The sequence below is a fragment of the Pundamilia nyererei genome, unplaced genomic scaffold, assembly GCF_000239375.1.
Source record: "Pundamilia nyererei isolate P.nyererei 1_Seehausen unplaced genomic scaffold, PunNye1.0 scaffold00051, whole genome shotgun sequence".
Taxonomy (NCBI): Eukaryota; Metazoa; Chordata; class Actinopteri; order Cichliformes; family Cichlidae; genus Pundamilia; species Pundamilia nyererei.
This window is the reverse complement of record NW_005187452.1, coordinates 3,191,383-3,207,316: the sequence shown is the minus strand read 5'-3', so window position 1 is coordinate 3,207,316 and position 15,934 is coordinate 3,191,383. Positions and strand designations below refer to the sequence as shown.

General features: G+C 40.1%; 1 protein-coding gene across 1 annotated transcript in view; it reads left to right on the top strand.

The window, feature by feature from the left end:
- The first annotated feature begins 12,924 nt into the window (after positions 1-12,924).
- The window catches only part of LOC102214794 (ras-specific guanine nucleotide-releasing factor 1-like), a 29,360-nt gene continuing 26,350 nt past the window's right edge, over positions 12,925-15,934 (top strand). The window contains exon 1 of the mRNA XM_005733380.1: positions 12,925-13,784. Within this exon, the coding sequence (XP_005733437.1) occupies positions 13,509-13,784 (276 nt within the window). The 5' untranslated portion in view covers positions 12,925-13,508. The remainder of the gene's footprint in view (positions 13,785-15,934) is intronic.

Below are 15,934 nucleotides of genomic sequence, written 5' to 3'. Positions count from 1 at the left end.
ATCTAGTCAACATCAGAATTAAGGCAGGTCAAGTACTATCAAGATGTACCTAATATCCGGTAAGTGAACATATGCACTGCATTTGCCTTGATTTGCCCGCATATGCAATACCTATTTATACAGTACATAGTCATTATAATGTGTTTTTTGTGTTACAGTTTCATGTAATCTGTTTCTGCAGAGTTGTTAGAAAACCTAAAATTCAAAATTAACAAATTAACAAGCAACTCCATGAAAAGATATCATCTTCAAACTATTAATCTCATTTTCTGGTCATCCCCTGAACACGTTATTAAAACTAATACCATAAAACGCATAGCAACAAACACCACAGTAGTGGCTCTACTGACGAGCGGAACTGGCCAACCTCATCGGGACCTGAAGAGATGAGAAACAACAGTGTGGAGCTTCCAGAGCTGCTTCTGTTGTTGTGCTGTGCTACACCCCTGCTGTTCACTGGAGGGTGAAATGTGATCATGGAGGGCTGCCAGCACGCATCAGGACCAGGCAATTGAAATGGCAAACCCAGCGAACTGATATCTAACGTGTCTCTATACATTCACTGTCAGGGTCTAAACGCTAGAGGGCGCACTGCACCTAATCTGGCATTGTAGGGTATTACAGTGAAAACAGTCATAACAGGCAAAATACTACACAGCCTAGCATTTTTAGAGAAAAGCATCTATGGTTTGAAAAAAATGTTGTTGTTTTTTTTTATTTTAGAGTAGCACATATATCATAAATGACTTTCCACTATAAGTACATTTGGTGTTATTTCCAGAAACATATTTCATTTACTGAATTTTGTCTGTTTCTGTCCTCATTACAGGGACTCTCAGTCACATTACTTGAATTCTAAAAATTCCAGCTTTTCATCTTACAATAAACTCAACAATATTCTTAAAAAAAAAAAAAAAACTATGGTAGCTTTTTGCACAGGCACTAAACACAGTATTTACAGATATGTCTTGGATCAAACTATTTAAAATAAGAGTCAGAAATTAAAATCTAAATGCAATAAATTTATATTATAGTGTTTTATCGAGGAGAGATGGAGTCACTTGGATGGCAAAACTGAAAAGACTATTTATTTTCTGTTTTTATAAAAAGGAGCACAAGCAAAATTCCACTCACTTCACTATTTTCACTTCCCTGCCTTGAATCGGTTTTCTGCTTCTTTTCCTCTCAGCACCTCGTGTCTCTTGTTCTCTTTGTTGAAGGCTGTCCTTGTCTACCTCTTGTCCTCTTGTACCTCACCCACTCTCCTGGTCTCAGTGGGACGACGGAGGGTCTGTGAGTCTTCCTGAGGTTTTAAACCTTTGTATAAAAGTTATGTTCACATGCTCTTTGACAAATGAATTAGAATTTGTGGCTTCATAAATAAAACATACTTGATTCAACAGGCTATTTTTTTAAGCTGGCTGACAAGCTGCACTGCTGCACTTTATTCAGTGTGCTAGTGTGTAAAGTAAACAGAAAACCTTAAGTTAGTGTTTCAGTGTATTAGAATCACATAGACACTGCTGTGTTGTCTTCAGGTACAACAGACAACTTCCTAGTTGTGTGACTGTGTCAGTGATAACATTACAATTACTACTGCTGATATGCCCTAATCAATAATAAACAGTTTATTTATTGCAGACTGCTTGTGTCTTACTGTTTCTTAGTGACTATCAAAGCTAAGACAGTAAAAAATGAATTCATAGTTCCCATAGTTCACCTGCTTTGTTGACAATTATGTTGCCAACTGTTGATAAAATCATTCAAGTTCTAAGTAAGTATTATTTTAGGTACTTATTTGTAAAAAAAATAAATAAATAAATAACAGTAATTTAAAAAAAAAAATCACCACACTTTCTGGCCTGTTATCTTAATACTTATCCTTTTCTTTCCTAGTAATGTCCATGAAGCTTGAAAGCAGATTAAATCACTGCTGTGTTGAAATATATCATTTTAGGATGCATAACCAGGTTTTTTAATGAACTCTTAATTTGTTACACAGTTTAATACAGTGATTATGCAAATATGTAAACGCAGGTATTGATTATATTTGATTCATACTTATGTGAGCAAGACCAACATCAGATTACACACTTTGGGCCATTTTTAAAATTGGCCCAATATTTAACACAAAATATTTAATATAGTGACATCTTTAAATATCACTGTTGCCTATAACCCCACTTGACTTTATAGTGTAATTTATATAACTTGTGTTATGTGGGAGAAAGTAGTGACCTCTAGTGGTAAGATGGTGAATCACAAAACAATAGGTGAGTTCAGGACAAACCACAGCTTAGTTTTAAGTACATTTTTAAGGCCATGGCTCTAACCTGCAGAACTGATGATGTGACATTTCTTGCATGTTTTGAGGCCTTCTTTTAGTCTCTGATGTGACACAAATGGCCTGTTTTCTTCACCAGATCAACTACTTCACTAACAGAAAACTCACTCTATGATGTTAGAAGAATTGGAGGTTCAGAGTTCTTCCTCTACTCAGTGAACAGAGTGAATAACATACGATGCTTTAAATAGCTTATAAAGTTCAGTCTCACAATAAAAAAAGAGCCTAAAGGAAGAGAGTGATATGAAACATTAATTCCAGCATGCCCTCAAAAGTAATCTAATTATAGATCCATATTAGTTACCTCATGCATTGTTTAAAACAACTAGTTTAACGACCGCTCCAAAGTCCTGTCTATTATTGAACAGAAAAGGTTTAATAGATGATTTTTAAAAAATCTTTTGAGGATTTTAATCATCATTTATGCTTGCTGTTGTTTTCTAGAGCATGATCACTCAGGTAAAACTCAGAGCTATTGATGTTCAACCCCAGGCTATGGCGAGGAGGGATATAAAACAAACCGCACAGGTCGGACTATGTATTCTTCGAGTTGTGTCGACCCTCAGTACTGTGCCTATTTCAGTGTATCAGTATGTTCGTGCTCTGTTGTGCACTGCGGGCAGTGAGAGGCTGTTCTGCAGCAGTTTTGAAACTAAGCGAGGCATACTCTTGGAGGTTTATTAGTCCCCCCCCTCCTCTATTTCTCTCGCTCTCTCTCCTCGGGGCATGGCAAAGGCAACTGTGGAGAGACATTGCCACAAATAGACTCTCTAAATATGGAGGGCTTCAGTCAAGAGAAAATGCATGATCGAATTTTGGGCCTCTTCACCAAACAGCTTCTATAAAAGGAACAAGACAGAAGAGAGGTTGAATGGTTGATGACACTTTCTGCTGGAATATGTGTGTTTGAGTGTTTAGCTCGCTGTGGGTATGTGTGTGCTTGCACCTGTGTGCAGCTTTGTACATTTGCTTCAGTGACAACTTTTTGTTTGTTCATCTTTTTATCATCGCTGCCCTGCTGCATCAGTGCGATGGGGCATCGATTCAATCTACCTTTGAGTTATTTTTAATTATCACTAACACTTTTGCCCTGTCAGACACTGTCATTTGGTTTAGTTTACAGTGTGTGCAAAGCATTACACCATCTCAACACAGAACATTATTACAGTATGGATCAATGTCAAAGTACAGTCAGTAATTTTATATCAGAAAACTGAAAGAAACTAGTATTTTTAAGCAGGTGTACTTCAAAAAATGTAAAATAACTTTTGCAGACATCTAACCTTGAAGAACCATAGTACCAGCTTGTTTGCCAGTATTTACTTATTAACACTTTAAGCAGTGAGGATGTGTTATCATTTTTCTAGAGTTGTGTTTTACGGAGCCCCGCAGGGGACATGGGAGAAAAAAAAATTAAGACGGACTTTTGCGAGATCTCGCAAAACTAACTCGGGATCTCGCAAAAGTTTTGCGAGATCTCGCAAAACAAACTCGGGATCTCGCAAAAGTTTTAGCCGCATTCTTCCCGTTAGCTCGAAGCTAACAGGAGGTCGAGACCTACTACAGCCAGGAGGAACACTGCTTTCCCGGCACATCGTCGGCTTCGAGCCGGCGTGGAAGAATGCGGCTAAAAGTTTTGCGAGATCCCGAGTTAGTTTTGCGAGATCCCGCGATAGTTTTGCGAGATCTCGCAAAAGTCCGTTTTAATTTTTTTTCTCCCATGTCCCCTGCGGGGCTCCATAGTGTTTCCCCTCACCTATTAAAAAAAACATACAAATCTGGTCTCTTTCTAAATGCTCTACTAACCATTGCAAGTTGGTGTACTCTGTTTACTGTTGCAGTGATTTTTCTAAAGCCAAAAATGACGAGCTAAAACACAAGAAAACTCTCACTGTACAACCAAATACATTCAGTTGTGTATTTTTTCCCCCCAAAGGTTCTAACAAGTGCTAATTCTGTTTTACTCAATGAAACAGAATATTTGTTTATTATCTTGAACATTTTTTGTTGATTAAGTCACCTCCAATTAGAGATATAATATAATCTATATTTTGTATCTGTCTATTAATATTGTAGCGTCCTGTGTATGCACCCAGAACGTTTATGTGAAAAGAAAATTTTCATATGACTGTTTGCACTCCTGTAAAATCTCGTGTGAATCATGGGGTTTACTTAATTATTCACATGACTGTAGGTTTGCTGTAGGTAAGTATTATGAACACTCTACTGTGTTGTGTTCTTATTTGATAATATCATTTCATTTACAGTTTTCTTTTCTGGTGGTGCTTCAATTACCTCTCAGTTGTGTAGTTGTGGAATTAATCACAAGTGATTACAAGCTCCAGAATTAAGCTTGCCACTTGTCACGGAAGGATAAAGCTCCATAGGCGCCCATGTTAAAATGTCCAACTTTACTTTAAAAAATATGTTTGCAGCCTGGTACAATGAACGATTTTGACCTTTGTGGATTGTTTCCCGTTCTGGCAACTCTGTGGAGAGTGAACATTTTTAATATTCATTCACCACATACTTGAGTTGAGGGTAGGTACTTTGATTGACAGGTGTCAATACGCAGCAGTTGTAACACACTGGTGTCTCCTAGGCCTCCCCTGGCTAACTGAAAGTATTGAACTTGACCAACTACCTGTTGGTCTCTTTCTAATGTAATTATCTGAATAATATGACTTGATTGTTCTGACTATTCAAGAGGTTTGTGCTTCAGTTTTGGTAAGCAAATGTTTAATGAGTTAGTTACTTAGTACTAATTAGCACAGGTGTGTTTATCCTTTAGTTCCATGTAGAGTACAGATGCAGATGACCAAGATTGTTAGTGTTAGCTAAAAAGCTAGCTTAGCACTCCATAGCACTTAGCACTCTGATCCATATGTGTTAGCTACTAGCTCTAGAAAAACAACATGCTAGGCCAACTTTTTGGTGGTTTTGTCACAATTTGATGCTTTGTGGCAGGTAGGAAGTAGGACCCAAATGCAGGACTAATGAGATGCAGAGGGATGAACTGAGGAAGGCAGCTTTATTGCGCTGAGAAAACATTCCATAAAATAAATAAATAAATAAAAAAAATAGAGAAAACCAAACCAAATCTTGAATATGAAACTAGAAAACAAGGTAACGGGAAACAGTAGATTAAGAACAAAGAAAACCTGCAGCACAGCAAAAACAGCACTGAGAGGGTGTGGTACAACACAACAAAGGGCAAGGGAAAACACAGGGCTTAAATACACAAGGGAGTAATGCGGGAATGGGAAACAGGAGGGAAACACAGCTGGGACTAATTAGACATAATGAGAAAAGGGGAAGCAAAACTAGATACACTTACACAGGACATGGGACCATCAAAGTAAAACAGGAAACACAAGACAGTAACAAAGATGCAGACTAGACACTGAGAAAAAGAGAACCGACTGCCTGAGGAGACAGAGGGAAGATGGAGCACGGATCACAGGAACAGAAACCAAGAGACTAGAAATGATAAATAATGAATTCAAAGTCTATATAATAATTCAGAATACAAAACACTGGGTCAGCGACCTAGGACCATGACAGGTTTACAGTGATTTGTATAAGAAGCACTTATATGTGGCAAGGTTATAATTCAAAAATGGAGCTTATTAATCATTTTTATAAACGACCTCTGTCATATACAAATAGTTACTATAATATAAGAATTCTGATGGCAGTTAATTAGGAACTTTGATGTGTTTTGGAGCAGAAGGACATTAAGCAGCTAGATATTTTGACCCGAACGGACACGTGTGCTGAACTGAATAAGCAGCCACTTCCACATGCTGTTATGCATCACTGTGCTTCAGTGCCCTGCACTTGACCTTGTGCTCTCACTCTGTGTTTTACACACTGTTGGAACTGTGGAGCTTAAATGCCATGTCTCTAAGTATCTTCTTAACTGGTTAACTAACAAACACGGTCTTCACAAGAAAGCATTGAAACTCTGGAAAAAAATGTTCTACCACATATTTTATCTGGTCCAAAATATAATCAGCTAAAGATGTTTCAACGCTGACTATATTTTAATAATGAGCACATTCCTTCATGAGTCAGAATCCTCCATCCCACTGCCAGGACTATGTGTTTGTGCATCTATGTGGGTGATGGTGGATGGTGTCTGGAAGGGCAAGTGCACAAATGCGTGCATGTTCAGTAGCACACGAGAGCCCTATGCATGTGTCCTTGCAGCAACGTGCCATGGCAGATGCTGCCTCAAGCCGCAGCAGTGTCTCAAGTGATGATCTGTCTGTTGACCTTCAGTAACATTTGAGGATGTGGAAGCTTTCTTGTCAAGGACGGTGCACTCTTCGGGCTGATTGCCTTTCATTAATATGCCTCACCTTCAGATGTGCTATATGGCATTTGCATGACATTAGCATTTATCTTTGGGCCAGCCATTCTGCGCTGCAGCATGCGGAGCTTCTGTGAATGACACCTGTTAGACTGAGACCCAGATGCCTTTCTGGCAGGGTCACACTGTGCAGGTTTGCAGAGGGTGGATGAGGGTGGAAGAGAGAAGACAGACCATACTGAGGGCTGTCTTTTAGGACTGGTTGTTTTTGACATCTGTTCAAAGATAAAATTATTAAGGTTTGGTTTGTTTCTTCCTGGTTTGGCTCTATTTTCTAGGATTTCAGATTTAAATGATCTTGGTTTACCTGCACCAAGCAAAGATGTTTTCTTTTATTTGTCTGTCTGTCTGTCTGTCTGTCTGTCTGTTTGTTTGTTTGTTTGTTTGTTTACACCACATTGGGCGTTATGCTATCAGCTGACAGTGTTTCAGAGCTGCGCAGTATTTTCAGGTGTCTGTCTGCTGGTCAGAAAGTCTCAGTCCAAGTTTCTGTCAGTTAAAACCTTGTGGGCAAAATGACAGATCCAAATATTCAGATTTGCTCTTTGTTTCAAATTATTCTTGTTCTGAGTCACATCTTTGTCCCATTTCTGTGAAGTCTTTTCTCAGTACTGTTACGCAGTGTGGCATCAGACATCATGACTCATTGTGTAAAACAGTTGAGCAAAAAAGAAAGGTAACATTAACTTTGGGGTGTAACAAAATTCCTTAAGCTTATTCTTTTTCTTTTTTCTTTTGCACTGAAGAAAAAAGATGCTCTTGTATGTGTTCATTAACTAATTAACCTCAAACTACAATGCTCAAGAACCAACAGAAAATGTAAACAATAACAATGAGATGAATTCTCTAAAAAATGACATATTTCCTGTTTTTGTAGGTGGTTGTTTGTTTCTGTCTGAGCTCATTCTCTCTGTTAGTCTGAGTGCTGTTCGGCTTGAGGATGGTGCAGCCAGGTGGTGACCCTGCATGCAGTATCTGGCACACAGCAGAGCACGTAGAGATGGAGCCAGATCCCAGAGTCAGAGACCTGCCGACACCGACCAATCTGCCACCAAAGAGGCAACAGTGTCACTGATACAAACACTGTGGAAGGTGAAGGCAAACCTTTGATGTAGTGTCAGAAGAATGGCATATAACGCAAATGTCTTCAATTTACCTTAAAAAGTGTAAAATGATCATTTTCTGTGGCGTTATTTTACTGATTAAGAAAACAAATGGTCAGTAGAACTCACGGCTATGTTTAATAGTTAAAGTCAAAGCATTTCCACATGCACAGTGAAAAGACATCTCAAATGATTGGGACTAAACAAGTGTGTAGTCTTAAGAAAATCACTTATCAGGGAGGCTAATCAGAAAAAGAGGTTTCAGTTTGCTAGGGAGCGTAATGATCGGACTCTGGATCAATGGATCAATTCGGAAAGAGTCATGTGGTCTGATAAGTCTTGTTTTTCACTGTTCCATGGTGATGGGTGCATTAGAGTAAGAAGAGAGGTGGATGAAGTGATGCACCCATCATCCCTAGTGCCTACAAGCCTATAAAAACAGTGTTATGATCTGGGCTTTGGTCAAGGTTGAGCAACATTATGTGCCCAAAAAAATTAGGTCAGTTGCCTACCTCAAAATACTGACTACCCAGGTTTTTCCATCAATGGATTTCTTTCCTTCCCTGATGGCACAGGTATGTTCCAAGATAACAATGTCAGGATTCAGAGGGCTTGAATGGTGAAGTAGTGGTTCAGGGAGCTTGAGCCAAGGTTTGACTCTGACTGGAAATAAACATTGTGAGATTGCACAAGCTTACTGAAACATCATGGTGAACACAAGCTGCTATCAAAGTTCATATTGAGTAACTATTTTTATATATAATAACAGTATAATCGATTATTCTAATAAACTCACCATATTTCAAACCCTGACAATTAAACACAAAAAACGGTAGTTCCTAGATTTAACTACCTCATTTCATTCTTATGGCAGAACAGCCCTTTTGAAGTTACCATTGTAACCTCACAACAAAAATATCCTCGTTCTGAGCCTGGTCAGAGCCTTTTACGTTCAGTATGCTTGTCTTTTCCCCCACCTTTCAAAAATGTGCTAGGGTAATTCTCCTGTCACTGTACACGTTAACCACCACAATAAATCTGGAAAAAGTGTTTTCCTACTTGGATCAACGAAAGGTCTTAATCAATCTAATTATTGGTGCATCACAGTTAAATATGACTTTGCATTATCCATCCATTCTTTTCCGCTTATCCAATTTAGGGTCATGACGGGAGCTGGAGCATATCCCAGTTACTGTAGGGCAAGGCCTGCTGAAAGGTTATTTCAATTTAGAATCACCAGTTAACCCAACCCAACTAAGCGCATGTCTTTGGACTGTGGGAGGAAGTCTGAGTACCCAGAGAGAAACCAAGCAGACATGGGGAGGACATGCAAACTTCACACAGAAAGGCCCACCACCTGGCCTTTCCTTATATACATTATCTCACAAAAGTAAGTGCACCCCTCATATTTTTGTAAATATTTTACTATATCTTTTCATGGGACAACATTAAAGATATGACACTTTGATACAATGTAAAGTAGTCAGTGTACAGATTGCATAACAGTGTAAATTTGCTGTCACCTGAAAATAACTCAACATACAGCCATTAATGTCTAAATTGCCGGAAACAAAAGTGAGTACACCCCCAAGTGAAAATGTCCAAACTGTGCCCAAAATGTCAATATTTTGTGTGATCACCATGTTTTTTTTCCAACACTGCCTTAACTCTGTTGGGCATGGAGTTCACTAGAGCTTCACAGGGTGACACTGCAATCCTTTCCCACTTCTCCATGATGATATCATGGAGCTGGTGGATGTTGGAGACCTTGCGCTCCTCCACCTTCCATTTGAGGATGCCCCGCAGATGCTCAATAGGGTTTAAGTCTGCAGACATGCTTGGCCAGTCAAGTACCTTTACCCTCAGTTTATTTAGCAAGGCACTGGTCTTTTTGGAGGTGTGTTTGGGGTTGTTGTCATGTTGGAATACTGTCCTGTGGCCCAGTTCCTGTAGGGAGGGGATCATACTCTGCTTGAGTATGTCACAGTACATGTTGGCATTCAGGTTCCCTCAATTAACTGTAGCTCCCCTGCACTCATGCAGCCACAAACAATGACATCCCACCACCATGCGTGACTGTAGGCAAGACACACTTGTCTTGGTACTCCTCACCTGGTTGCCGCCACGCACCCTAACACCATCTGTCCTGTTAGTCTGCCCTATGGTCTTGACCACTGTGCTGCAGCTCAGTTTCAGGGTGTTGGCATTATACTTATAGCCTAGGGCCATCCTTATGTAGAGCAATACTTCTTTTTTTCAGATCCTCAGAGAATTCTTTTCCATGATGTGCCATGGGAAACCTCCAGTGACCAGTATGAGAGAGGGTGAGAGCAATAACAGCAAATTCAAACCACCTGTTCCGTATTTGCACCTTAGACCTTGTAACACTAACAAGTCACATGACATGAGGAAGGGAAAATGGCTAATTGGGCACAATTTGGACATTTTCACTTAGGGGTGTACTCCCTTTTGTTGCCAGCTGTTTAGCGAATAATGGCTGTGTGTTGAGTTATTTAGAGGTGACAGCAAATTTACACAGTTGTAGAAGCTTTACACTGACTACTTTACATTGTATCAAAGTGTCATATATTCAATGTTGTCCCATGAAAAGATATAAAAAATATTTACAAAAATGTGAGGGGTGTACTCACTTTTGTGAGATACTCATACTGTATATAAAATGTATTGGTTACATAAAAAGGCTAAACCAGTTATACAAAATTGAGAAAATCCTGCATAACCTTTGAGAAAGACTTACAGTGGACATTCAGTCAGTAACAGAATAAAGGATGTTGTGCAAGTGGCACATTTATCCCACCGCAAAACCAGCAAAAACAATAGGATGCTGGTGGAGACAAAAATAGAGCTTAAACAAGGGAAGGTACAGACGTTAGGTGAACAGAATCACAACAACTAAACTGCTAATATTGGTCTGTCAAATGTTTGATTCTATCGCCCCCTCCCCCTTAAAAAAATCCCTCAAAGGGCTTATTTATATATCAGAGTTATACAATTCTCAGTTTTTCTGCACCAGTGACCAAAAAAGACATAATCATGCTCCTGTTTCATTATCTGCACTTTTCATTAACCCCATTTTTATCCCATCTCTGATAATGAACACATCTGACTTGTCTTTTTCACCATCAACCCAGAAACCCAGAAACAATATCTCAAAAAATCCTGTTGCACAATATGTCTCCACCTGTGGATGTCTCCTTTTTGAAAAATGCTTTTCGACTGGATAGAGTTGGTCTGAATCCCATTTAAGACTTTAACTCATCACCTCAGTCTTTCTAGTGTTTTACATTCCCTTTCCATTTTAACCCATCTATTATCAGAAGTGATAAAAATAATCTTTACTATCAGTCCCAGTCGCGGAGGAGAATCACCACCTCATTACCACTCCTGTCTGAGAGGCTGATTATGGGACGGAAGAAGCTCTGCAACAGAGCTGAGCCTGGGGCGTCCTAGCAGGCTTAGTCTGCTAATGGCTGCATGGGGTTGAATTGCAGCTCATCTCATTCCTTACTACTGGATCTCTCTCTTTCCACATTGCTGCCAATCTTCACTGCACCTGTTACCAAAAAGATAAAGAAATGAAATGCTTGAGAAAAGTGGAGTGTCCTCTTTCCTGTTCAATAAAAACAGCAGCAACAAGAGCAGCAGAATCTCACTCAATTATCCCCTGTTACCTCCCTGGATCCTTTTAATGATCGCACATAGACACTGCACTGTGATCCCACTGTCAGACACCCTGTGATGAAATAAACCATTGTGTGTGTCCTCGCCCCAATATGCTAATCCAGGATTAATTATGGGCCAACCCTAATGAGTATCTCTCTCGCCCTCTTAGATATGTAAATGCACCAGCAGTGGACAGTGTTGAGAGGCTTTTGTTAACTCAGTGTTTTATAAAAGGGGGCAGAACAGGATGAAGCAAGCCAAGGACAAAGGTTTCATGTTATTTCAAAAGATGGAAAACCCCCCAAAACAAAACAATTCATGTGAATTTGCAGTGATATGGAAAGAGCAGTGCAAGCCCTCAGCAAATCTGGCTTCAATTTTACCTGTGGGAATAAATTCAGGAAGAGCAGAGGCTGTACTGAAATTGTTAAGACACTGGCGCATATGATATGGTTATTGTGAGGCTCTTCACCATCAGCAGCTGCTCGGCTTGCTGACATCGTGGATTCTGAACTTTTTAAACACTTAAGCAGGAAATGTGAATGTGGGCAAAGCCAGAGAAACTGTGCTCTCACAACACTTTCATTTTTTTCTCTTTTCAACTTGGAAGATGGGGAACAGACAGACAGATTCACGTAGCAGTTATAGTTTTCTGTTTTTGTAATAAAAACAATATACAAATTGCTTTCTTTGCCATGCAGTTAGGTAAGTAGCTGAGAAGGTTAGAGCAAAATCAGTATCCCTCTTGTCACAGCTTATAACTATTACTTGGAATAAAAGTGCAGTGTATTTTCTTTTAGGGGAAACAGATATGTTCATAAAGTGCAAATCCCTTACACCTGGACTTAAACGCAACACCTGATTGAATATTCCCTGGCATGACCACTATGCTTATAAACCCTCTGCATCCAGTGGTAGAGGATGAATGAAAATTCTTGTTGCATGCTCTCCTGTGCCTGCATGGGTTTCTGCTATCTAAAGACGTGCTTCTTAAGTTAAACAACGACTCTGCAGCTGTCCATGTGTGTGATTTCTGTCTCATTACATTATCCCTGTGATTGACAGGTGACCTGTCCAGAGTGTGGCCCACCCTTTAACCTATGACAGGTGGATGTCATGGATGTTTAAGCATTCTTACAACTTTTTCCAGACCACTTGCATTGCTCATGTTGTTTAAAACAGCTTTGTTTTCTCGCCTGTGGTTCTGTGCATTCTGTGTTATTAACAGTGCAAGCCAGTCTTCTTTGGAATAATAATAAATATTGCAATATTGCAGTATTACGTTATTGCATTACACTGATTCTACTACGAAAATGCTTTGAATTGGCTAAGCAACTGGATATTCAGCGGGGGATCAAGTGTTCCTTCCGGACTTTCTCGTGCTTGTGAGTTTCAGTGCACACACAGAAAGACGCTCTCACTGCATTAGTCGCGTGTGATATTAGGTGTGTACGTAAACGCGCGTGTGTGCGTGCGTGTTTTCATTCCTGAAAAGCCTCCCGATAAGCTTTGGGATTCTCGACGTGAATCCCGTCTTTCTCCGTCTGTGTTTATCCTCGGAGTTTCTGTCCAAGGCGCTGAAATTTGCAGCTCCGGGGACCGGTCAGGTGACTGCGCGTTCTCCCTGCGAGAGCAGGGTGCTGAGTGTGTGTGTGTGCGCGCGCGCACGCGCTCGGTAGACTGCACGCGGACACTTCAGTCCTCATCATGAGCGATTGCGCTCATGAGGAAGGCTTTTCTGAGAAGGCGTCGGGGCTACGGTAGTAGCCTAGGCTTGCAGCGTGGATAGGTTTTTGCAGCCGAGTGTGTGACTGACTCTTCACTCGCATCGTCTCTTTCTCTTTTCCTTTGGCTGTTGCAAAAATCAGTGCAGCAAGTGTGGATGGCCACACTGGAGTGGGCTGCTGCCCACCAAGTCTGACTGTGTTTCGGAGGTGCTGAGAAGGAGAACATGTAAGAATCCGCAGGCATCCCCGCAGATCCTTTCGGATTCTCAGCCAAAATGCAGAAAGGGATCAGACTCAATGATGGCCACATCACCTATCTGGCTCTTTTGGCGAAGAAAGACGGGACGAGGCGAGGTTGCTTGAGTAAAAAAAGCTCAGACAACACAAAATGGCATTCAAAGTGGTTCGCTTTGTTGCAGAATATGCTTTTTTATTTCGAAAACGACTCGAGCTCACGCCCCTCCGGACTGTACCTGTTGGAGGGATGTGTTTGTGACCGGGCACCGTCACCGAAACCGTCTCTCTCAGCGAAGGAATGCTTAGAGAAGCAGGTAAGATATTGATCGCACGGGGAGCTCCCTTAAGTCTGACTGACACTATCAAGGCAGTCAGTCTCACTGAACGGATACACAGAGCGGTCCCCTCCTACTGTTTTCCCCCCTTAAAATCCCTTTGATCAGCTGGGCTCTGCGTTACAGCCACATTTATAACAGGAGGTATCGTGTAGACACTTTTCACCAGAAGATATCGCCTATTCATCACGCAAACAATTTCCCAGAGATGCTTTTGCATTACAGTTGACTTGACGTTTTAGAGTTACGTAATGGCGTCATCCTAACCGATTGATTTTCTCGATTATGAACCAAAATAGCCCCACAGCCTTCCTCCGAGGTTAAATGCACGAAAAATACAACGCTAACAACAAACAAAGTTAGCAGAATTCACGCAAATCTCTGCAAACTTTGCACATTATCTTGGCCTCCTCTTTTCTGTTCATCTGTTGCATCACATTGGGATGCAAGACGCTGTATTTTTAGACACCCCAAATGTTCCGGGAATGCAGCACATATAAGGAGTAAACTTAAACTGCATCCAAACTTTGTAGGTTGCCATCTTGCGGAGGAGAGCTGCCCCTTCCTTGTTGTTTTGACGTATTGATTTAATTCCTTGTCTTGATATTAATAGCATCCTACCTTGGCAACTGTGTCTCCCCGGTTTATAGCGGCTTGGCTCATTTGATAGCTCTCTCATTATCATGGGTTGTTAACGACAGCCATGAATGAAAACCAAACGATGTCCCAGCCGTGCTTTTCTTTCTCAGTGCATCCCCCTATTCTTTTTTAATTCCCCTGGCGTTTAGTGCCATGGATTAATATGTGTGAGGGATAAAAACAAAAACAAAAAAACAGTTTACAGTGGGGGTTTTTATGCCTGAAACACATTCAGAAATAATTTTAGTGAGAGCGTAGTTTCCCATGTTGGAAGTGCTTTGGTGTTTTGAGGCAAACTGGTGCTGTATAAAAATATAAAAATAAACACTGTGTATAAACGCATTTGAGCCAGAGAAGTGGTCAAGCTGCTGTGAGCTATGACTGCAGTCACCTTCTGAAATCAGCTCTGCCAGCTGCAGTCTCTTCTGCTTTCCCTGCAGCAGAGGGGATGAAGAACTGAAGGTAAAAGTCAAAACGATAGGCCATTTTATTTGTTCAGTAATCATATTCTTTGTTTATGAATAAAACAGATTCTGAATGTGATTTTGAACCAATTACACTGGAATTTAAAAAAAAGAAAAAAAAAAGAACTAAAGCAAAAAATTCTAGAAAGTCTGAACTTTTGGTCTTGTGGATGTGTTCCACTTTTAATATATTGTATATTTGCACAAAAAAACTTTCCAGGAAGTAATTGTTGACAGTTTTGAAGATAGTTATTGTGGAGGTGGCGATTTTGGTGTTCAAGGTTAGGAGATAAAAACCTAAAGTGTTAGACGGAAAAAAGTGGAAACCAGTTAACATGTCTGTAAAAAGATTTGTGTTTTTCCAAGTTCAATAAAAATCTATAATAATAAACTGAAGAGGAAGAAAAGGCAAGTGAGGTAAACCTATACTGAACTTTCATAAAAGAAAATCTTCACGTCCTAAATATCCAAATCTTAAATTCCATGTGGCTATTTGGTGGCAAATGCTAAGCTTCACTATATTGTAACCAAAATGTTGCTAAATGATGCCTCAGAGGTCTTCTTTCCTTAGATAACCCTCCCCCAACAATCACAAAAAATAAACAAACAAACAGAGGATCTGATCCAAAACACTGATAAATCAATTATGGAACTGCTTGGTTATATTTGCATGTGTGCCATACAATTTTTCCCATCCACAGTAAAAATCTGTTAAATTATTCACAATCTCTCCAAAAACAACATTGTCTGATATTGTGTTAGACTGGGATCACAGCCCTCTGTTGCAATAATTGTATTTTACTGTATAGCCTCTAAGAAGAATAAATAAAGGATGGGAACAGGGTAAATCCATTATCTGTGAAATCCACAGTTTCTGCTCCAAGTACAGCTGTACCCAGTTTGCTGTCCATGGTGCTGAACTCAGCTGTCATATGTTCCTCAAACGCTCTTGCCCTCTGCTGTCTGCTGTCTGCAGGCAGAGGAGCCAGGATTGTAGGAGATACTACGAAGAATATATATATATAT